This window comes from Puccinia triticina, chromosome 8A, assembly GCF_026914185.1.
Source record: "Puccinia triticina chromosome 8A, complete sequence".
Lineage (NCBI taxonomy): Eukaryota > Fungi > Basidiomycota > Pucciniomycetes > Pucciniales > Pucciniaceae > Puccinia > Puccinia triticina.
In genome coordinates, this window is record NC_070565.1 from 4,943,394 (window position 1) to 4,966,477 (window position 23,084).

A 23,084-nucleotide genomic window follows, 5' to 3' on the forward strand; every position below is an offset into this window, starting at 1 on the left:
GGGCTTTTTGGCGTCAATTTACCCCGGTCGGACAGGTCAGGCTGACCCTTTGGCGTGTCCGACGTCGCGCCCGGTCGGCCTGACCATAATCCGACGCCGGGGCAAAAACGACGTCGGCACCGCTCAACAACTGGAGCCGTAGTGTACTCTTGTTGGTTGTGGTGGTATTGAACTAGCCACTTGCACTGCTCTCACAGATGCAAATATCATTGAAGAGTGGGAGAAACAACATTGTTGACAAATGATGTTATGTACAAATGGGGCGCTGATGTTTTGGGTGGTTGATAGCTCAAGAAGGCGGCAGAGGAAGGGGAGCTACCTGCTTCTGTTGTTCCAACCATTTCACAATCATTGTCTCTGTGGTTGGCCGTGAGTACCAGTAGTGATTGTTGAGCTTGACATGGCCCCTTGAACAAGGGTCCCAGGGACCCCATGCGAAGCGCTCTCCAAAGGAGAGGCACATGTTATCCCTCAGCTTTGGCTGGAGCAGCAAGGATTTTGAGAGGTTATTAGAGGAGTTCTAGTCAACAGCATGGGTCAGAAGGCTTACTTGCTGGTGAAAACTTGATCTCAATCAATACTCTCCAGGAAGTAAGGTCTAACTGTCCAATGAATGGAGAGGTGCTTTACATAACTGCTCAAAATTGGCAGATTAAAGCTTTTAACTTTGGTGGAGTGCAATCTCCCGGGAGAGTGTTGGAGTACAGCCCGGAGGCAAGCCATGTGTGAGGCTTGCAGAAGTTTTGCAGTTGGGACTTGGCAGGACACAAAACAGAAAGCTTGTACAGCCTCTCCATTGAACGCACAAAGTGCAGGAGAGGCTTGTGTCTAAAAGGCACATGCTTGCATGTCACAGTTGGGCTTCTGAGGTCCTTATTTTTTTTGTAAAAATCATATAGAATACACACAACCACCCAGTGGATAATAATGTTGAACAGGGTGTGCGCAATATGGGAGTCTTCATCCCCATCAAGAAGGATTTTGAATTTTTCATAAATTGCATGTGTAGGATTTTTTTCAAACCAATTTTAGTCCAACATGACTTTTTTTTTCTTTTTCTTCAAACCAAGCCATTCCTTATGTAATCAATAGAGGACAAGACTGCCATCCCAGGGTGTTAGATAGAAAAATTTGGGAGGAAATTTGTCAAGGAGGAATCCTGATTGAGAAGCTAGAATCAACTTGAGTTCAATCTTGACACTGCCAGCATATTTGGCTGGGTTGAAGTCATCCCAGTTTAACTGGGATGCACTCAACCAATTTAAACTTGGTTGATCTCAACCAATTTAATATAAACCCAAGGGGGGTACCTTGGATTTATATTTCATCAGTTCAGATCACCCAAGTTTAAATTGGTTGAGTGCATCCCAGTTTAACTGGGACAACCTCAACCCAGGCAATTGTGCTGGCAGTGTGAAGAGTCAGATTGTTGGATTTTTGTGATCTTGCAAAAATTCCTGCTGGTCCGATTTTCAATATTTTCTTTTGAAAAGTGGATGAGGAGGTCCGCGCCACCCTCCTCTATCTCTGGCCCAACTTTTTACCTCCGGGGAGATGGATGTACAGGAGGTGCAGCCGTCGAAAAGTCGGCTACACCAAAACTGGCCAACCGTGACGCGGTTGTAAGTCGGTTTCCCTCCTTCGGACTGCCCGCCCCCGCGCAGAAGAGGGACTTCGACCAGTTCGACAAAACAGCGCAAGACGACCGGAAGGATGAGCACACTGATCAGCAGCGTGGCACGCTCGGCCAAGAAAGCATTTGATGAATACCAATCGATCGACGATCCAGCCGCGAAGAAGACAGAAGGACTGCGGAGGCTGAAGCAGGCACTGGTCGAGCGGAAGGAAGAGATCCTGGGGGCAAACGACTTGGATGTCCAGGTGAGAATTAGAAGAACAGACAGTCAATCAAAAGAAAAAAAACATCAACCATCCCCACTAAAATCTGCAAATCCGTATCACACCAAGTTGATCACGAGAACCTGAACAAATAAATAAATAAATAAAATAAAATGCATGTTTAGGCAGCAGAAGGACTGGTCAAGGAAGGCAAACTGTCGGAGTCGATCCTGAGTCGGCTGAACCTACGCTCGAGTGCGGACAAGTTTGAGTCGATCGTCGATGGGATCGAGGGAGTGATCAAGCTGGAGGACCCGGCAGGGAAGATCGAGTCGGTGACCAAGCTGGACGAGGGACTCGAGCTCTACAAGGTCAGCTGTCCGATCGGGGTGCTTTTGATCATCTTTGAGGCTCGCCCCGAGGTGCTCGTCAACATTGCTGCCCTGGCCGTCAAGAGTGGTGAGCCAGAAGAAGAGATGTGTCTGCATGGGGGTGTGGGGCAGGAGGGGGGATACTGACGGATGATCTGTTTGCATATCTACATAGGCAATGCGGCCATCCTCAAGGGCGGCAAAGAGTCGATGAAGACTCAAGAGATCCTGACGACGATCATCAACGAGGCGCTTGCGAGCTGTCTGCCAGCCAACCTGATCCAGACCATCTCTTCTCGATCGGATGTGGACGAGCTCCTGCAACAGACCCAGTTCATCGACCTCGTCATCCCTCGTGGAAGCAAAGAATTGGTCCAGTATATCCAAGACCATACCAAGATCCCCGTCCTGGGCCACGCCGATGGTCTCTGCAACATCTATGTCGACCAAGATGCCGACCCCGAAAAAGTTATCCGGTGTGTCCTGGATGCCAAGGTAGGTTCTCTCTTCCCCTCAAGAACGTCTTGGATTGGGAGAGTTTGATTTTTTTTTTTTTTTTTTATCTTCTTAATGTAGACCACCTATCCGGCAGCCTGCAACTCTGTGGAAACGCTGCTGGTGCATCGCGCATGGCTCGGGCCGGCGTTTACGGAGCTGGTGCTGCATCTGCTGAACGAGAAGGTGACCCTGAAGCTGGACCAGGCCAGCCTGGATGTGCTCAAGTCGAGTGCCGAGGTGGCGAGCCACCTGCTGTTCTGGTCGAACTGCTCGCTGGCCCGGGAGGAGGACTTCCGGACGGAGTGGCTGTCGCTGACGCTGTCGATCAAGACCGTCGCCGATCTGGGTGCCGCGATCGGGCACATCAACCAGCACTCCTCGCACCACACCGACGCGATCCTCACCGAGTCGGCCGCCAGCGGCCGCCGCTTCTGCCGGGCGGTCAACAGCGCCTCGGTCTATGTGAACTGCTCGACCCGGTTTGCCGACGGCTACCGCTACGGCTTCGGCACGGAGATCGGGATCAGCACGAGCAAGATCCACTCGCGCGGCCCGGTCGGCCTCGACGGCCTGGTGATCTACAAGTGGATCATGGTTGGCGGCGCCGGCCGGGCACACATCACGGCTGATTACGGCCCGGGCAAACCCAGACAGTTCCTCCACGCCAAGCTTCCCGTCGACCATCCCCATCCGTTCTCTGCCGATGCCGAGAACCAGCAGTAGCATCCCCCCTCTGTCTGCGTCGTGTTGCTTGTACATAGCCTACACACATACACAGCCATAGCACGAGTGTTTTACATTTCCAATTAGCTCCCATGCAATCCAAACCCCACTTCCACCGGGAACCAGCCATGTCGACTGCTGGGCTGCTGCTCGACGCCTTCCTCGGCGGCACCCTCCCCGCCCGCCTCGTCCTCCTCCAGGACTGCCCCGCCCAGTCAGCACAGCCCATCCTCCACCAGCTCGCCACCAAGTCGAGCCGCCCCGCTCCCGGCCAGCAGCCCGCCAGCCACTGCTCCCCAAGCAATCCCCCCACGGTCCTCATCAGCCACCCCAGCAGCCTCGGCTCGCTCGACCTCCCCCCGTCCTGTGCTCGCTTCAGCCTCACCGACCACCAGGACTGTCTCGACTCAATCCTCCCGCCTACCCGCGAGCTCATCGCCCATGCCCTCTCCCTCCACGTCCGTCATCCCACCCCCCTCGCACACCCCTACACGCTGATTTCCGATCCCCTGCCTCCATAGAAATCATCCCCCGTCTCGATCGTGGTCGACTCCGTCCAGGAGCTCTTTCGCCTGACCTCTGCCCAACTGGCATTCCGATTCCTCAGGAGTCTGTTGGACCTCTTGCCGAATCGTACGCATCATCACTCTCATCCCTATCGATCGATCCCCGTCAATTCATGTGCATTTTATCCTTTCTGCACATGTCGCAGCCGAATCGCGTCTGATCGTTGTAGATTCGCCTCATCTGCAAACCAGTTCTTCCGATCACTCGATCGTCGACCCCTCAACCGCACTCAGGTCCTCATCTCTCTCGGCGAGCTACTTGCATCTGAAGATCCATCCGACCGGCCTTCTCGACCATCTGATCAATGTCTTTGGCCTCCCCGTCCCGGTCCCATCGGCGCAGCAAGCGGGCACCCATTACGACGTCCGACTGTTTGGCCTGCTCGACGAGCTCGCTGGGGACTGTAATCCGTATCTAGAGCCGATAGGGGCGGAGAAGGACCGGCTGACGGTCGTCCCACAGGCGCTCATGGTCCCCCCATCCCTCGCCCCATCCTCGGCCAACACGGGCACATGCGTGATCGAGTGGACCGCCAAGAACCTCCCCCACTGTGCCGCCAGCCCGTCCACCTCCATCGGCCTCAAACCCATCACAAATAAGAAAAACTGCCGCGTCGGTCGGCCTTCCACTCATCTCGCCTCCATCCAGCACGGCCTCGAAGCCCTCAGGCTCAACCTTGGACACCCCTCTCCATCGCACAGCTTCAGGCTCGACCCGCTGCCGCTCTCTAAGGTCCTCGTCAAGCGAGCCTTCAAGCTCTCGAGTCGGCCGACCGATCAGGTATCGTTGTTTCTCTCTCCCTCAGCCCCCGCCCACCGTCTGCAACAGTCCGACTCTGCCCTTCATCCAGCACGCTTACTGAATCCTCCTCATCTAACGGTCATCTCTATTCTCAGCCCAATCCTACGCCTCTCGATGGCCAGCTAACCTTCAATCTGTCCTTGACCGACAAGCAACGCGCCGAGCGGGAAGCCGTGGCGCTGCCGTTCCTGCCTCGACGGGCGAACGACGGCACAGGTGAGAGAGGGAGAAGGCTCGCCCATCTATCCTGGCCAGCGTCCCATAACTGATCTTCTTCCCCGCGCTTCTGCATAGTCATCGAGGCCCCCGGCGAGATGTTCGATGGCTCGTTCCAGAATAACCCCAATGCTCCGAATACCAACACAAGCGGAATGATCCTCTACGATCCTGACTCGGCTGATGACATGGACGACGAAGAGCCGGATGACGACTTTTGATCATTTCCTTTCCTTCCATCGACCCCCCCTTTTTTTTGTTGGCAAATAAACACAAAGGAAAAAGATACATTTGCAGGATCAGGGGCTTTTATCATCAATGAAGAAATTCCGTCCGAAGATGTGAGAGAGAGACGAGGATGAGTATTTTTTGAGCGGACTCGGTGATCACAGCGAGGGATGCGCTCAAGCTCAGATTATGAGAACCAATGATGTTATTACTTGTGTAAATAAAGTAATATATACATGATTTTTGATGAACAAAAATGAGATAGAGACAGGCATCAAATTAGAATGAATACTAGAGGCTATTCCTCAGGGCTCTAGACTACCAGACGAGGAGGAGGGGTTGAACAAGGAGCTGGTTCTGAGGACTAGGGCACTGTGGGTCTTAGTTGTTGTTGCTCTGACTCAATGATTTTATTTCTTCTCTGAGGAGCAGACACGTACACACAACTAGAGAGCCCCCTGCACAAGATCCAGAGGGGGCCTGAAAGCATGTAACACACAGGACAACAGGAACAAGACATGTACTGGAACTGGACAGGAACAGTGACAGGAACGGTGTAAGACTCAAAAGTGGTAATGAAACCCTTTTGCTGAATTTCAAAGGGTATGATGGAGTTGCAAGCTCTGCCCTTCTGTTATCAGTCAACAAGACTCACCAAGCTCAGCTTGGCAAGTTTTATTAAGTGATAGGTCTGGTCTGTTCCAGATGAAATCTGTTTGACTGGCAATGTGTAAGTGTTTTAATTACTTTGTTATAAGGGTTGAATTCCTTTATTATAAGGGTGGTTATAAGGGTTTTAGGATTTGAGTGTGGATGAGTGTTGGATGACTTGTGAGTTCTGGGTGAGGAACTGGGGAGCAGACCACTGGGGGTGGAGAGAGCTACTTTTATAGACAAAAGTGGAGCCCCAGAGGGGCTTGTGGGTTAGGGTTTCAGCTTATCGAGACAACAGGGTGAGGCACTGTAAGAAAAACTCTAGAAACTGCTTGCAGTTGAGATGCAGCAAGCCTGAATCAAGCCTCAGCTCAAGCTGGAGACTGGAGTCAAGCACCAACGGTGGGCCGCTACGCTAAACTATCCGTAGCGTGCGCTATCCGCTAGTTTAGCGTTGTGTAGTTCCTGACACATTGCTGTTAGTTGTAGCGCCCGCTACGGGCCGCTACGCTACGCTAACGGGCGCTAACAGCGCTATCAGCTTTTTTAGCGGTTGAATAGCACTGCTAGCGCTGATAGCGGCGATAGAGGCCCTGTAGTTTCAAGGGGTGCCTGTTAGCGGTAGCGGGCAATCACTGCCCGCTAACGGAAAACCCTGTCATTTGTAGTTTAGATCCGCTACGCTGCGCTGAACTACGGACTAAATGTAGCGTAGCGGCCCACCGTTGCAAGCACCCAAATTCCGTGCTGGTGCACCTTGAGTGTGTACCATGTTCACCATCTCAATGCTGAACATGCTGTAGTGCTCATGCAGTAGGCTGAGGAAAATGAGCATCCTCCTGAGAACCCTTTCATTTGCTTTTAGTAAACACTCCATGTGCCATTGAATCCAGCCAGAATAACATAAAAAGGGTATGAACACATGAAAGGGATATGTACATATGAAAGGAAGATATACACATAAAAGGGGAATGACAGAAGGTGTATTAACACATAAAAGGGATATGTAGAAATGATGAAAGGGGCATGTTTGCATGAAAAGGGTATGTATGCATGAAAGGAGTTTGTGCAAGAAGGAGTATTTGCATGTGGAAGGGATATGTAAACATCAAAGGGAGATATAAACCTGAATGATGAAAGGGGTATTGAAAGGGATGTAAAAAACTCAAAGGGGAAATGTAAAAATGAAAGGGTCATGAAAACATGATGAAAGGGGTATGTACACATTGTGAAAGGGATATATGCACATGAAAGGGATACACGCACATGAAAGGGGTATGTGCACATAAAGGGGTATGTACACATTATGAAAGGGGTGAATGCATACAAAAGGGATATGTGCAAATGAAAGGCACATGAAAGGGGAATTTTCACAGGTACCAACTCAGTATTTTGGAGCCTGTACTCAGTTTTTTGTACCTTACACTCACTCTTGCATGAATTATGCAATGTGCATGGAATCAACCAGTGCTTGATTCTTGAATGAGGCACAGCTTGCCTTGAGCTCTTGCATCTCAACTGCAAGCAGTTTCTAGAGTTTTTCTTGCAGTGAGGGATTTTAGCTGGTGGGAGTAGATACAAATGATGTCATAACCCCTCAGGGGTGCATGAATGGTGTCAGAATATACAACAGAACATTCTAAACATGCCAGGGGTGCATACATGATGCCAGAATATACAACAGAACATTCTTACGCATGCATAAGGTGACAGTAGACTGCATGAGCTGTCATACAGGGGTGATTAGTGTATGTATACACAAAGTCTGAGGCTGCAGAAACAGTGTAAATGATGTCATACTATGTATATAAAGGAGTGTATTCAGCTAATATGTAATGAGTGTAGCCTGACAGGGAGATGTATGTTTGTATCCTGTGATTTGTATAGATGTACTACTGAGAAACTTGGGTTGAGGCAGGTGACAGCTGGGTTACTGGGGCTGGCCGTGTGATAGGTGTCCATGAGGTGTAACTCCCAAACTAGAGGGGGCCCAGGGGTGCTTCCAGTGGTGACTAGGGGTGAGATTGGCCCTAGAATCCATTTCTGGGGTCCACTTGGTGGTATCTTGAGGCCTAGTTAAGAAATTATGTGTCATAGAAAAAACTTTTTATTTTTCCACTTTTCTGTCTACCACAACACTACGCTCAAAGCTGAAATAGCTTTGCACCCTTTGCGTGTAGCGTTAGCACAGATGTGCGCGATTGCGCTAACGCTACACTAAAAAATAGCACATTTGCGCTGCGCTGTGCTACGCTAACAGCTATGGTTAGCGTAGCTGAACCACTGTTGCTTCTCTTTAGTTGGGTCCTTTTTCTTCTGAGTTGTGTGGGGGTACTTGAAATTTTCTAGATTGTAAACTTGAGCCATATCAACAGTCACAATAGTTCCATTACAACTGCAACTTTAGTTCCCTCAAAGACGGGGGTGGTATATTGGCCGCTGGGATTTGGTTTGTTGTTGGCTTCATCACCCGAGGTGATAGTAAGTATAGTCTTCTTTCTCTTTGAAATTGCAGCACAGAACTTTCCAGTGGCAGGAGCAGGGCTTTTGGGGACCAGTGAACAACAAGAATCCCCATGGGTGGATACAAATCATGGCCAATTGCTTGGGGTACAAAGAAAAGTGAACTCCTGGCAATCCATGCGGAATCAGATGGTGTAGATGGTTGATTGTTGTCGGATTCAGCGGGTATGGCAGATCTCTGAGATATCATGATGCCGACAAGGATGGTGGAGATGTTGACAAGGACGGTGGATATGTCAACAAGGATGGCGTAGATGTCAACAAGGAAAGTGGTGATGTCAAAAAGGACTATGTCCCAGTGAATGCACCCACAATCTGCGCAGCTTCCAGTGGCAGGGACAGCGTTTAGCTGTGTTGGCAGAGTAGCAGTCAGGAAGCGCCCATGTGGGGATTTGGCTATTCTGCAGCGTTAGCAGCCTTTTTTCTGCTGCGCTAACACTGACCCCTCTCAAGATGAAGAGAGACTCAACTATATTTAGCGCTAGCGGAAGCGGTTTTTCAACAGCTTCTGCTACATGCCTCTGGGACGTAGCAGTGTGACCGCTGCGCTGGCTAGCTGTTGGGCTCTGTCAGTTTCTCATGAGGTTGCACTCTTTGGACGGCAAGTTTATCATGTACTAGTCTCTGAGCTAGTTTCAAGTGCAGGGAAAGTTTTTCTGAGGAAATTTTATCATGGGCATTGGCTTGCAAGACATTGGAGGCATTCCAGAGTTGAAGCTTGGTTGCAATCTGGCCAAGTTGGCTCTGCTTCTGTTCAAAGTCCTTAATTTTTATAGTGGCCACAAGTTGGTGGAGTTGATAACCTTTATTCTTTTTTTCTAAATTCTTGCTTTCATTCTTCAACAATTGCATCCATGCTGCATCATCTTCCATGCATCCCAAGCCATCTTTCTCCTGATTGATCAAATCTTGGAGCTCATTCAGGATAAATTTCTGATCTTATGAATCAATCCCATGCAGTTGACCAGCATTGAGTCTAGAGTCTTTTTCAATCTTCCTTCAAGTCCATGCACCAGGGGGGAAATGGTTGCACTCTCCAGAGAGTGCCAGATGGTAACTTCTTTCAGGAAGGCTGCCAGATGTGAGCTGTGCCTCAGTTTTAACTCAGTCATGTTCTAGCTTGATGTCATGTTCAACTGATATCAATCTCTGCTCTAGTCATGCTTGTATAATCTGCTGATTTAACACCACAACACAAGGCTGTGGCAATTGAGATACTTCCAGGCATATTTTCTTCTGTAACCATCAAACATGCCATCTGTTGCAGCAGTGCAATACATGCTTATTCATAGGGATTGCACAAAGTACTCCTTGGAAAGTACACAGCACTCGTAGGGTAGTACTTTCAGGCTTACAACAAGTCCCCATCTACGGTGCCGGATGCAAGTGCAGGTGCTGGGATCTAGGACTGAACAACAGGCAAATATTTGGTACAAGTACACACCATACATCTGTGACCCGCAGGTTGTCTTGTTTGCACCACATTTTACTATTGGATTACACATAATAGGGGGGTTCACAATTGAAATTTGTAAAACTTTGGGACCCATTTTAACCTGTTTATCAACATATTTTTGAAAAGTTGATCAATTGCACTGATTGATCAGTCACACCTTTTTCTGGACATCTTGCCAAAATTTTAAAATTATGTTCATAAAGGCCTTAAAACAACCTCCAAAGTCTTATAAAATTCAATTGTGAACCCCCCTAATACAACAGTACAACTGCTGTGCTGCAAGTCAAATTGACCTCTGAGGCTCTGGCTGGAGAAATTCCAACAATTGAACATCTCTGACTGGGGAAATGCCTCCAATCATAGTCCTCACATTAAACACAAAATTTAAGATGGAATATTACGTAGTAGCCCATGACACCCAAAAAAAAAAAAAACCAGCGCAGCTGTTCATATGGGCCTCGAGTGGCCCATCAGTGCTCGTTGTCGGTGTGGGGTTTTTGGTAAATTGATCCACAATTATGAAAAGCTAACAAGGCGCGGACAGGAAGGGTGCAAATAGATGTCCACCATCCACGTTAGAACCCTTCCATGCACTCACAGTTCAATAGCAGGTTTCATATGCGGGAAAAGATATGAGAGATTATGGATTTTCATGCATCCAGGTTTGGATGGAACTTTTATACTTGCAAATTTGATTTTGTGATTGTATAATGTGCACGATCGAGATGTAAGAGAAGTATGTAGTCTACTTCGTTTTGATTTTTTTTTGCCTGAAGAAAAGGACAGGAAAAGCGCCTCGCCCCTCTTTTTCCCTTCGGGGAGATCTTTCTTATTTTCGAGCACTTCTGCCGGGTTAAGCCAAAGGACTCAAGATTCTGGAGAGAAAAAAATGATAAAAAGGACGGGATGGATCAGAAAAGATAGCTCTCAAGCAAGAGGGAAGCTACAAAGGATGGCGTTGGATAAATTGGTGGGAAAGAGAGAGAGAGAGAGAGAGAGAGAGAGAGAGAGGAGGAACCGACTTGATCAGAGAGGGCTTCGGATTACTGTTCTTGAATCCGATCGTCAGGACGATTGGGATCCAAGTCCAGTGCAGAATCGTCTAAAGAACGTCAAGTGATTCATTCATCCAAATAAAACGACAAGAACATCAGTCTTCTTGGCTTACAAAGCTGAAAAGGTGCTGAGATCTGTACTGATGATTATTTGTAAGCTCTAAGATATGTATGGTTAAGATGGAAGCGCAAGTACTTTGATCGCTGCAGTGACTTGGTTGACGCGTTCCTGGATGATGATTGTGGGGTCAGTGATATATTCATATTTTCCAGGGTGGATGATGATTCGACAAAGAGTTTTATGAAGCTCAACTTTGGTATCCTCGTTCAAATTGATTAATCCCATGGCCGTAGGAGTCTCTGGAAGAAGATAAACGTAATTCAGTTATTTTTTTCTCTCTTCGAACTTCGGAGACAAGGGAACAACCTGTGCTGATGCAATTAGATGGTCGTGGTTGGTCTCCAGCTGGCGAGGCTGGTCCTGGCTCGGGTGATGAACGGGGGTGATGAGCCCACCCGGAGGAGCTCGTCAGGGTTTTTTCGCCGGCCTGATTGGTTTCTGCCATGGTTTTTGGCCATCACAGCAGTCATCACGGTGCTCTTCTCTTGGCCAATCCGACGAACCCACCCTCCGCCATCTCTCCTGCTCTCTTTCCTCCCTTCTCTCCTCTCTGGCCTCCGCCCCATCTAAGCACTCGACCGTCCCTAGAAAGCAACCTGATAATGTCCAACCAACACACTTCTCTTACCGATCTCACCCAGCTCGTACCCTCCTCTTCAGCATCCTCGAACTCGGATACGACCCCACAGAGTCAGCAGCAGCCATCAGCAGATGAGACCGTCGCCGCATTCAAGTCTCGCTTCCTATCCGATCTACCCTACCTATGGCTGTCTCCTCGCTGCCTCCTCAGCCTCGCCCTCAACAAGAACTCGCCCATCAACTCCGATCAATCCCTCAACGCATATGCCTCTGACTGGTGGGACTGCAGCGAGGACAGGCGGAAGAGGATCGAATCGGAGGCCGGCCAGGGCTTCGGCACTGGCCCCCATGTCTGGGCGCTTGCCGGGAAGGCCTACTACTATATGAGGAGGACCGGCGGTGATCAAAGTATTATTACCAGGTGAGTCTGCCCATCTTTTCTCTTCTCACCTCAGCAGCCACGTATTTCTATCTCCATCTGAACAATCTTTATTTACATCTTTTTCCTGTTATCATCTTAGGGGTGAGAGCGGGAGTGGAAAATCTGAAGCCAGACGACTGGCACTCCGTTTCATTGTCGATATTTCATCAGCCCTACCCGGCAAAAAGGGTTCCAAACTCGTTCAACAGATCCCTGCTGCACAATTCATCCTCGAATCCTTTGGTAACGCCCATACACTCGAGAACTCAAACGCCTCCCGATTCGGCCAGTACACCGAACTGCAGTTCACCGAGCACGGAAAACTCTGTGGACTCAAGAGCTTGGAGTATTATCTGCAACGCTCCAGGGTGGTCAGTCGTCCGAGTGGTGAACGTAACTTTCACATCTTCTACTATCTCACTGCCGGCGGATCCCCCGAGGAACGTGCATATCTCTTTCTCGATCAACCTCCCACCGCTACCGGTCTCGCTCAGCTTCCTGGCCAGGCTCTCCGTAACCACTCTGACCATTCGGCAAGCCAGCCTTTTAGGTTCCTCACTCAGGCTCGCAATCAATCTGGCCAGTCCTCGGCCGCTTCAGATGCTCAGCAGTTCGTCAGACTCAAACAAGCCTTCAAAGCCATCGGCTTCTCCAAGAAATCTGTCGCCTCTACCTGTCAGCTGCTAGCTGCGATCCTTCACCTGGGCAACCTGGAGTTCGTGCTTGACAAGGGGAAGAATGCCGAAGCAGCTACCGTTTCAAATCCTCCACTACTGGATGTTGTCGCTTCATTTTTGGGCGTCAAGTCTGAAACCCTAGAGTCTACCCTAACTTACCAAACTCGAATGGTTTCCGGTGAACGATGTACGATCTTCCTTGATTCGGAAGGTGCTTCCCAGAACCGTGACGATCTTGCCAAGATGCTCTATGGCCTTCTGTTTAGCTGGCTTAACGAAACAATCAATCAGAAGCTTTGCAAGGATGATTTTACGTCATTCATATCGTTGATTGATCTTCCTGGCACTCAAAACAATGTCTCTCGGGGTTTGAACCAAGGGGATGGGAACAATCTCGATACGTTCTGTTTCAATCTCGCAAACGAGCGCATCCACGGCTTGGTGCTAAACGAATTGTTTGTCAAGAATAAAGCGGAATACGTGACCGAAGGCCTTGATGCTCATCTCCCCGGCCTGAAGGCTCCCTTTTATGACAACGCAGAAGTCCTTCGCGTCCTTACTCACGTCCCCGGTGGGCTTGTACATATAATTGATGATCAAAGCCGTCGGCCCAACAAGACTGATCAAACGATGTTGGATGCCATGGGCCGACGTTGGGGCAATAACACTAGTTTTACCTTCAAGGATGGTGACGAACGACTCGACCGGCCTGGATCGTTTACTTGCTCGCATTACTCTGGACCAGTTACTTATTCTGTCGAAGGATTCCTAACCCAGAATCGAGATGTGGTCTCTCCTGACTATCTGACTCTCTTTGGTGCCTCACGCCGTGCTTCTACCGCGCACGGGTCGACAAATTCATTCATCCGACAGCTTTTTTCTGACGCTAATCTTGCCACGACCACTCACCCGCAGAGTGAGAAGACGATCGTTGCCGCTCAACAACTTCAAAGGCCAATGCGTGCTCCGTCTACCCGGCGAAAGAATCGTCATGATGCACCAGAAAAATCTACCAATGACGATCCAACCGAAGAGGCTGCTAAGAAGGACGTCAAGGTCGAAACCGAGGGCAAGCTAGTCGTCTCAGAGTTCAATGAATCTCTCACCACCCTTCTAGAAACTCTGCAAGACACCAAGACTTGGTTTATCTTCTGCCTCAAATCAAATGACTCGCAACTCTCAAATCAATTTGATGGGAAGCTGGTCAAGCAGCAAGTCAAGTTTTTCAACATTCCCGAACTGGCTAGGCGGCTCAAAGACGACTGGATGGTTAGCCTGGAAAATAATGAATGGTGGGATCGTTATAAAGAATGCGACCCGATCTCGACTGATGTTATGCGTTTGAGCTTGATATCTTGGGAAGAAAGGATCGAGGGAATCAAGAATATTATGGGCTGGGATAGCCATGACATCATGATGGGCAACTACAAAATTTTTATGAATGATGCGGCATTTCGCCAATTGGAGGATCGACTTCGTGCAGTCGACGTTGATGAGCAACGAAGGTATCAAGAGAAAGCAGCCGTCCAGGGGACCGCCGATACCTTTGCGGGGAATGACCCGTACGGTATGCCACATCAGTCACCAACCTTCTATCCGGCGGGGGCGCACGGCAACTCTTCCGAGATCGGTTTGCCACTCGTTTCCCATGCGGCAGGGCAAGCCGGGCACATGGGTGGATTCTACGACGATGATCGGAAGACGGTGATGACAGATACGGAGGGCGGCTACGGCTCTCCGATGCACGAAAACGAGAGCAAATCTTACCTCGGCACCGACCGCTATGCACCCTCTCGCAACATGTTCGACTCCTCAGGCAAGCCTGCTGACAGCGAGAAAGACGCACTCACCGAGGGCGATCAACCTGGGCGCGGAGAAGTGGCCGAAGAAGTCGTCGGCGAAAGCAGCCTGCGCAAGAAGTGGCTCTTGTTGGTTTGGGCTTTGACTTTCTATGTCCCCAACTTCCTTCTGGCCTGGATCGGGCGCATGAAACGGCCGGATGTCAGACTAGCATGGAGAGAAAAATTGGCTATCAACGTAAGTTCCATGATTTAATACGATCCTACTCTTGCGCTAGTTTCTGATTAACTGACTCAAACCTTGATCATATTTATTACTATCAGATTGTGATTTGGTTTTGTTGTGCGATTGCGGTGTTTGTGATTGCGATCATGGGCAACTTAATCTGCCCAAAGGAATTTGTGTACTCAGCCAACGAACTGAGTTCCCACTCCTACAGTGGGAATGCCAACAACATGTTGGTGGCCATCCGCGGGGAGGTCTTCGATCTGACGAGCTTTGCACCCTTACATTATCCTTCGGTTGTCCCTACCAAAGCCGTCCAAAGCTATGGTGGAACCGATGCCACCAACCTCTTCCCGGTCCAAGTCAGCGCACTATGCTCTGGTAATGGCAACGGTATTAGTCAATGGATCATTTTGAGCGGCGCTAATACCACTAGTCTTGAACCGAATTCCGTTTATCACGACTTTGTGAGTTCTTGACCTTTCCTTTTTCTTTTTCATACTCGTTTGGCATACTCGTTTGGCAAATGCACCTACGTTCCTCACCCTTTCTTTTTTCTTTTTTTTCCAGAGAGCCTTTACATCGGATTCACGTCCAGATTGGTACTTCGAACAAATGTACTATTTGAGGTATAACTACCGAAGAGGTTTTATGGGTAAAACTCCAAAGGAAATTTCCTCTTTGGCTCGAAATGGTCGCAAATCTATTGCTATCTTGGATGGTAGCGTTTATGATTTAACTGACTACATCACAGGTAAGAGACATTTTGATAAAGCAACATCACCCAATTTCCTAACAACTTTTCTGCGACTTCACAACTTTCCTGTCACTTTTTTCTGCCCTGCTACAGTGGGTCCCGGAATCAGAACTCCGACTGGCACGTCTCCTCCTTCCGTCGATTCGCAGTTCATGAGCCCCGATATTGTCCAACTCTTTCAACAAGGAGCTGGTGGTGATGTGACCGACAGATTCAACGCACTCAACATGGACCGGAACGTGAAACAAGCTCAACGAATCTGTCTGAGAAACCTTTTCTTCGCCGGCAAGGTTGACAATCGTCAATCAGCTCAATGTCAATTTGCACAGTACATCCTCCTCATCTTTTCAATGATGATGGTCTCGATTATCGGGTTCAAGTTTTTGGCAGCCTTACAGTTTGGAAAGGCTCGTCAACCAGAAGATCATGAGAAGTTTGTGATCATTCAAATCCCTTGTTATACTGAAGGTGAAGAATCTTTGAGGAGGGCTATCGATTCAGTTACTCAATTGAAGTATGACGACAAGCGGAAATTACTCTTTGTTGTTTGTGATGGAATGATTATCGGGTCTGGTAACGACCGACCGACTCCGAGGATCGTTCTGGACATCTTGGGCTCCGACCCCAATCAGAACCCCGAAGCATTAAGTATTCTCAGTCTTGGTGAAGGTGCCAAGCAACACAACATGGCCAAGGTTTACTCTGGACTCTACGAATCAGGCGGACATGTTGTACCGTACATAGTTTTAGCGAAATGTGGCACGCCAACCGAACGATCCCGACCGGGCAACAGAGGTAAACGAGACTCGCAGATGATGTTGATGCGCTTGTTCAATCGGGTCCACTTCGACGCGCCGATGTCGCCATGCGAGCTCGAGCTCTACCATCAGATCAAAAACGTGATCGGCGTCAATCCGGCTTTCTACGAATACGTGCTCATGATCGATGCAGATACTACCGTTGATAAATTCAGCTTGAATCGCATGATTTCCGCTATGATGCATGACCAAAGAATCGTCGGGCTCTGCGGCGAAACCTCTCTGGCCAACGCTAAACACTCTTGGACGACGATGATGCAGGTTTACGAGTACTTTATCTCTCATGTCAGTTCACTTTTTTCACTTGCGTATATTTTTGGGTACCCAGCGACTGACTCCAGCTTGTATTACGCCTCCTTTTCTAGCATCTGTCCAAAGCGTTCGAGAGTTTATTCGGATCAGTAACTTGTTTACCGGGCTGTTTTACCTTGTATCGTCTCCGAACTTCTGAACACAAACCACTACTAGTCAGCAACCAGATCATTGAAGCATATTCTGTCAATCGAGTCGACACACTGTGCGTGTCCTTTCTTCGCCAAAAATTGCTTTGGCGGCATGTAACTAACCTATTGACGAATGTGGAACTTTGCAGACACATGAAGAATCTGCTACATTTGGGAGAAGATCGATACTTGACGACGCTTCTATTGAAGACCTTTCCGACTTTTAAGACGACGTTCATCCAAGATGCATTTGCGAAAACGATTGCACCCGACGAATGGAAGATCCTGCTCTCGCAACGGCGTAGATGGATTAACTCGACTATCCATAACTTGACCGAACTTTTGATGATCGAACGTCTTTGTGGTTTTTGTTGTTTCTCCATGAGATTCGTTGTCTTCATCGATCTCTTTTCTACTCTCATCCAGCCCGTCACCGTCGCTTATTTGGCTTATGTAAGTCAATCTACGATTTCAAAACAGAGAGATTAGGTTTTGATTTGATAGTTTTTCTTTGCCCCTGTCAACTTTGTGTGTAGCTCTTGTACTTAGTTGGCTCGAAATCTGGAGTGGTACCGACAACGTCGCTCATCATGATCGCCGCGATATACGGCTTACAAGCCTTGATCTTTGTCTTCCACCGAAAGTTTGAACACATTGGATGGATGTTCTTCTATATCTTAGCAATCCCGATCTTTTCGTTCTTGATCCCGATCTACTCTTTCTGGAAGATGGACGACTTCAGTTGGGGTAATACTCGTGTCGTCCTTGGTGAGGCTGGGAAGAAGTTAGTTATTCATGACGAAGGCAAGTTCGATCCTAGTTCGATCCCTCTGAAAACTTGGCAAGAGTACGAGAACGAGTTATGGGAGAGGGTCAGTTTTTTTACCTTTCATCTTCTCTTGATGTATGATTCACAAAAACTCACGCTTGGTTAAATTCTTAGGGATCTAATCAGTCCATAGGCTCAATTATTGCTGATAAGCGCAATGCTTCGGCCAAGGAGGCCTCCTTGTACGGTCAAGAGACGAGCTACGATCCGCCAGTGATGATGCCATATAGTCGAACCCACTCGCCGGGATTAAACGAACACAACCACGACGCCCGATCGCTCTTATCAGGCTACCAAGGGGGAGGGGGCAGTATCATGTTGATGCCGCAAGGGAATGTGGGCTATATGGATCCGATGGCTGGGCGGGCGATGTCGGTGCATTCCTTCGGAGGGCCCCAAGCGATGATGGTGCCCAACAGAGGCATGAACGACTCGCCTAGTCTGATGGGCTTCATGCCCCCAAATAACGGCATGATGCCCATGGGCATGGGTAGCATGTATGGACCCGTACCCGGTTTCATGCAGGGTCAGGCGAGCGATAGTCGTAGAGGTAGTGCCGCCGGCTTTCCGATCCCCAGCCGAGGCGGATTACCTTCGGATGAACAGATCATTGCGGACATCCAAGCAGGTCAGTTCCCCCCTCCCAACCATCCCGCCTTTTTTTTCTTCAAACCCATGCTTTCAGAGAAAAAATTGACAATTCTGCTGGCTTGTATCATTCCTCGTTTTAGTCTTGGCGCGAGCCGACCTCAATACGATCACTAAAAAAGGAGTCCGTCAGGAGTTGGAGGCTATGTATAGGACCGAATTGGGCGATAAGAAGGCCTTTGTTAACCAGGCCATCGAAGACCAATTGGGTTGATTCTTTTCATTTCCCCTCCCTTTCCCCACCTTCTAACCTCTTTTCAGCTCTTTCTTCTTTCCAAGCTGCTTTGTTCTCGTCGCGTCGTCGTTTCTTCGTCTTCTGGTTGATCGTCTCTTTCTCTCTCATCCTCCTTTGTGCTCTCTCTTTCTCTTTAGTTCAGCCATCATCCACACACATGTACAGACAATATTCTTTTCTTCCTTTCTCTTTTACTTATAGAACGTGTTAGTTTGTGCGTGTGTATTACATTGATCTTAGAAAGGGAGAGAAAGCCTCTTTATAACGTTCTTTTTAGCTATTGTTTATGTATGACACAAACAGAAAAATATAATACAAATGAAGAAGAGTATGTGGATCAAGTTACTCTTGTGCTTTCAAGAAGTATTTAAATTTTAATGAGTATATGTTCCTAAAGTATCATCTCATGTGCATATGTAATTCAATATTGGTTCAGTTTTTGAATGATGTCTTTTTGTTTCCCTTATTTCTAGTTATATTCTTTCTCATCCTGCAAATCAGCTCAAGTCAGAAACGCATCTTTATGGCTAGTGAGACTATGCTGTTGGAGCATCCGGGGACTAATCTCAAATTGCACATTCATCATGCTTGTAAGCATGAACTTCATGTGTTTAGGTGCCAAACACATAACATATAGGCACCTAAACACATAACCTCTGACAGCTCGGACCCGCTAATCCCCACCCATGCGGATGGCCAATTGGAATAGTTCTAGAGTCCAAAAACGTGTGGTGGATACAATTGTCTACCCACTGTACAGGGTAAAAAAATCAGATCTCTAGAAAGGGTGGGGAAGATGATCTGCAGTGCCTTAGCCAGACCTGATAGGATTTTCAGCTGTAAATGCTGGCTAGCCTGTCAAGGGAAAAGGTGATTAGAAGAGTTGAAAATGAGCACCTGTTTCTATGGAGGAAACAAGATTTGACAGGGGCCTGATGCCCTTGCAGTGGCAAAGCTGCCTTGTGCTCTAGTTGAATACCAAATTGCACAAAGACATCCAAGAATCAAGAAGGTTTGAGGAGAAAAGTATGATGTGGCTTGCATGCACTTTTGAATAAAAGGCACTGAGATTTTTCAGCACCCAATAAATAGGTGTAGGTGGATCTGAGAAATGATACCACTCAAGATTCATCCAAAACTCTGGTGACTTGAGGTTCAAACTTTCACATCTACCAGGGTAGAGGAAATGTACTTGAAAAACCCGATTAGAACAGTCAAATAGGTTTGTAGATTTGTATATAGCTAAGTAAGCATCAGCCTAACACTTTTATCAACCATTCACTTTGAAACTTGAGATAAGATTTGAAAAATGTGTACATTGAGCAAGGTATCCAAAAAACTCTAATAAGAGGAAATGGTGACAAATTAATTGTAATGGATCAAGCAAACATTCATGTTGCCATTAAAGCCCGCAATCATGGACTCGGGTCATAATCAATCCCATCAGCGCAACTAATCCTACCTGTTAAAAAAATAAGGGTTTCAGAGGTGATTTTTGCTTTAATGGTATTTTGATTGAGCGTACGTACCACGGGAGAATCAGCAGTGCAAGAAAGAGTATAAGTATGTGTGCCTGTCGATCTAGGGGTCAGCCACGGCTCCCAGCGAACTTGATCTAACTCGATGAATCATCAGTTCATCATCGCTTTGGGCTTCGCATAATCAGGATACATGAGACTAACTTTCGAGCTTAGCCACTTCTTGGTCATTTTCGCCTTTCCTCTCTCTGAAAATTTCACCTAGTAGGGAATATCATTCAGCCGGTTTGGTTAAAGAAAATTATGAAAGTTCTGCGCGGTACCTACCACCCTTGTCCCAATAGTGTCTCTTGAACACATAACTAAATTGTTCACCGCTCGGCGCCACAAAACTGAAATACCATCTGTCAGCCTTCCAAAATCTTGGGTCAATTTCCACCCTAGTATGGGTTGCTCCGGCGACGTCAGGCTCGATATAGTAAGATTTGCGCTTGCAAATATCGCCTTGCTGTGGTATGCATAAAACAATGAGTTTGGATAACAAGGCCAGTTTTCAGGAAGCGATCTGAAGTCGAACTTACCGACTTCAGCTGCAGTAGAGGGTTAGAATTTCGATTCATGACCACAGTTGAGGAGATGCCGTTTTTGTAATCTCGCATGACCTTATCAAAGAGGAAAGCGACAGAACCGTCTGGGTTGTGAACTGGAAGGGAGCCATTCGAGTAATCCAGCCCTTGCCTCATTATGTAAATATTCGTAAAGGTACCATGCTCGTGGTGTCTGCGTACAAGCTCGGAGGGCGAGGGCGAGGAGGTTTGCGTCGTAAAAGCAGAGACCACTAATAGGCTGGCCATACCAGCGGCAAATATATCGAGCAATCGCATTTTGATCTTCAGTCCGAGAAAAAGTGGGGGCTGCTAGTCAAGATGTGATGCCGCCCAGTCCCGGTTTAATAGGCTCACTGTCGAAAGCTGAGGCTTCGTTCGACGTCGCACATGCACATACTGAGCCCATGAGCAGTGTGGAAATACTGGAGGTGAAACTTTCCCAACAAAGAATCCAGGCTCGAACTTGTCGCAAGTCACTCATTCCGGAGTGCTCGGCCTACGCGTACCGGTATGTGTAAAGAACGCGCCAAACTTTATGGCCTTTTCCTTTGGACGAAACTAAAACTTTACTTTTATTTTACTATGTGGATAAACAAAGATAACAAAATAAGTCTCTTGAGGGAAAGGAAAACAACGTAGGCCCCGTTTGGAGCCAATATAAATATAGGTGATATAATCATTTGTAAATTCAATAAAAAATACAAAACTCAACATAAAGAATCCAATTTTTTTTTGTAGGAAACCTACAGTACTGGTCTCATCAACTATGAAGTCAGATTTAACTGATTCAGCCATCTTCAGCACCATAATACCATTATATTGCTTTGTTTTGGTCAAAAGCAATATAATGGTACTACAGTACTGAATATGGCTGAATCAGTTGAATCTGACTTCACAATTGAAGAGACCAGTATTGTAGGTTGCCTAGAAAAAATATTTGGAGGCTTTATGTTGAATTTTGTAGTTTTCATTGAATTAACCAATGATTATATCACCTACATTTATATTGGCTCCAAACAAAGCCGTAACACTTCATAGTATTTATAAAGAATGAAAATAAATTTTAATGAGAGAATTTCTAGACATCATTTTTCATGTTTTTATAACAACCATACAATAACTTATCAATGATCCGTAATGATAGAAAAGGATCCGTATGAAATCCCAACCCGTAACCAGAGAATTTACATAGAATTTACAATTGTTTTAATATGTTTTTATTTTTATTTTTGTACTTTTTTTGTTTGTTTCTGACTTGAGTTTGACAGTATGCATACACTTCAACGCTTTCCCGCGAGGGATATCCGGTACACAATCCGGGATATCTGGTGAGGGAATTTGGATCGCACCAGATATTTGAGATGCGAGGTTCCCAAGCCTCCGAGTATTGTCGGATAGTGCAATATCCGCGGGTATGTCTGGTTCCTGCATTCTTAATGGCAGACTCCTTAGGGGATGGCAATTGGGCGGGCCCGCCAATGGGCCGCCAAACCCAGCCGGGTTCAGGCCAGGTTTGGGTTGGATATCAGGGGAAATCTGCAATGTTAGCCCCAGGGTAAAGTGCACCGCTCCTACTGCTGCTCTAAGGCTGAATTCAGCAATCTACCGCTGATTCTTGCCGCTGATCAGCAACAGCAGCGCCAAAAGAAGCGCGCTGGCAATAAGCGCATGTAGCGCAGCGGAAAGACCGCTGGATGGCTAACCTAACTAAGCCTCTCAAACAGAGGGGGGGGGGGGGGGGGGGCACGTCCCAAAGAGACTCTCTGTAGGAGAGGCTTATGACTTATGTCATACTTTTTGCCTGAGAGTTTGGGGCTTTTGTGGCTTTTTATGCCCTTTTTTCCTTTTGTCCTCCACACAGCAAAAACTGACAAGCCTCTGATGAAGCCCTGAAGGGTCAAGATAGCTCACCATCTTGGCTTCATATCCATGTCCTCATAATGAGGATTGGATGCATGAGCTGGATTGGCCGAGGCATATTGACCAGAGCTCGGAGAGCTTGGATCCTGTGGAATTGAATTGAATGAGCATACTGTTTTCCGAGGTCAGTTCAATCCACATATGTCATACAGCCCAGAATACCCCAAAGACCATAAGTTTGGAGGGTCATGGGAGGAGAACGCTTAGACTCCCAGAGACTTGTGTAGCGGCAAAAGATAGGGAAGAGTGAGATGAGTTTCATGATCCAAAGGGCATGCCTGGGGCCCTTTGGGAACAGGGTCAAAATTTGAATGGCACAAAACACCCACCAAAAGGCCTCAAACCCTCAGGCCAAAAAGTGGACATTAGTCCCAAGTCCCTCCTTCGGAGGTCACGCTTTGCGCAAGGGCGCTTCGCGCCATCCCAGGCTGTACCAGGGCCCTCTGAAGTGGGGGACTTGTGTTAAGTTAGGATGGATGGCTGGCTGCAGCTGACCGCTCATTTTTCTCCACCCCACTAGGCAATGACTAGTACTACTGCCGCCGCAGCAGCGGGGTGCAGCGCATTGACACCCAGTTTTTTGATTGGATGAGG

General features: G+C 47.8%; 5 protein-coding genes across 5 annotated transcripts; 3 read left to right on the top strand and 2 right to left on the bottom strand.

The window, feature by feature from the left end:
• Positions 1–1,713: 1,713 nt before the first annotated feature.
• On the top strand, positions 1,714–3,431 carry PtA15_8A517 (uncharacterized protein; the record flags this gene model as incomplete). The annotated part of the gene is made up of 4 exons (XM_053171955.1): positions 1,714–1,881; positions 2,025–2,298; positions 2,386–2,705; positions 2,787–3,431. The coding sequence occupies 4 exons, from the start codon at positions 1,714–1,716 to the stop codon at positions 3,429–3,431; spliced, it is 1,407 nt and encodes a 468-aa protein (XP_053023167.1).
• A 92-nt stretch (positions 3,432–3,523) lies between these two features.
• PtA15_8A518 (uncharacterized protein) lies at positions 3,524–5,236 on the top strand (the record flags this gene model as incomplete). Its single annotated transcript, XM_053171956.1, has 5 exons — positions 3,524–3,889; positions 3,953–4,064; positions 4,144–4,778; positions 4,895–5,015; positions 5,094–5,236. 5 exons carry the CDS (start codon positions 3,524–3,526, stop codon positions 5,234–5,236), a joined length of 1,377 nt encoding a protein of 458 aa, XP_053023168.1.
• A 5,870-nt stretch (positions 5,237–11,106) lies between these two features.
• On the bottom strand, positions 11,107–11,497 carry PtA15_8A519 (uncharacterized protein; the record flags this gene model as incomplete). Its single annotated transcript, XM_053171957.1, has 2 exons — positions 11,107–11,291; positions 11,359–11,497. 2 exons carry the CDS (start codon positions 11,495–11,497, stop codon positions 11,107–11,109), a joined length of 324 nt encoding a protein of 107 aa, XP_053023169.1.
• Positions 11,498–11,654: 157 nt separating this feature from the next.
• On the top strand, positions 11,655–18,463 carry PtA15_8A520 (uncharacterized protein; the record flags this gene model as incomplete). Its single annotated transcript, XM_053171959.1, has 8 exons — positions 11,655–12,052; positions 12,153–14,766; positions 14,925–15,221; positions 15,325–15,508; positions 15,605–16,242; positions 17,309–17,644; positions 17,716–18,229; positions 18,333–18,463. 8 exons carry the CDS (start codon positions 11,655–11,657, stop codon positions 18,461–18,463), a joined length of 5,112 nt encoding a protein of 1,703 aa, XP_053023170.1.
• A 1,423-nt stretch (positions 18,464–19,886) lies between these two features.
• Positions 19,887–20,846, bottom strand: PtA15_8A521 (uncharacterized protein; the record flags this gene model as incomplete). Its single annotated transcript, XM_053171960.1, has 5 exons — positions 19,887–19,946; positions 20,014–20,099; positions 20,167–20,223; positions 20,290–20,470; positions 20,544–20,846. The coding sequence occupies 5 exons, from the start codon at positions 20,844–20,846 to the stop codon at positions 19,887–19,889; spliced, it is 687 nt and encodes a 228-aa protein (XP_053023171.1).
• Between the last annotated feature and the right edge of the window lie 2,238 nt (positions 20,847–23,084).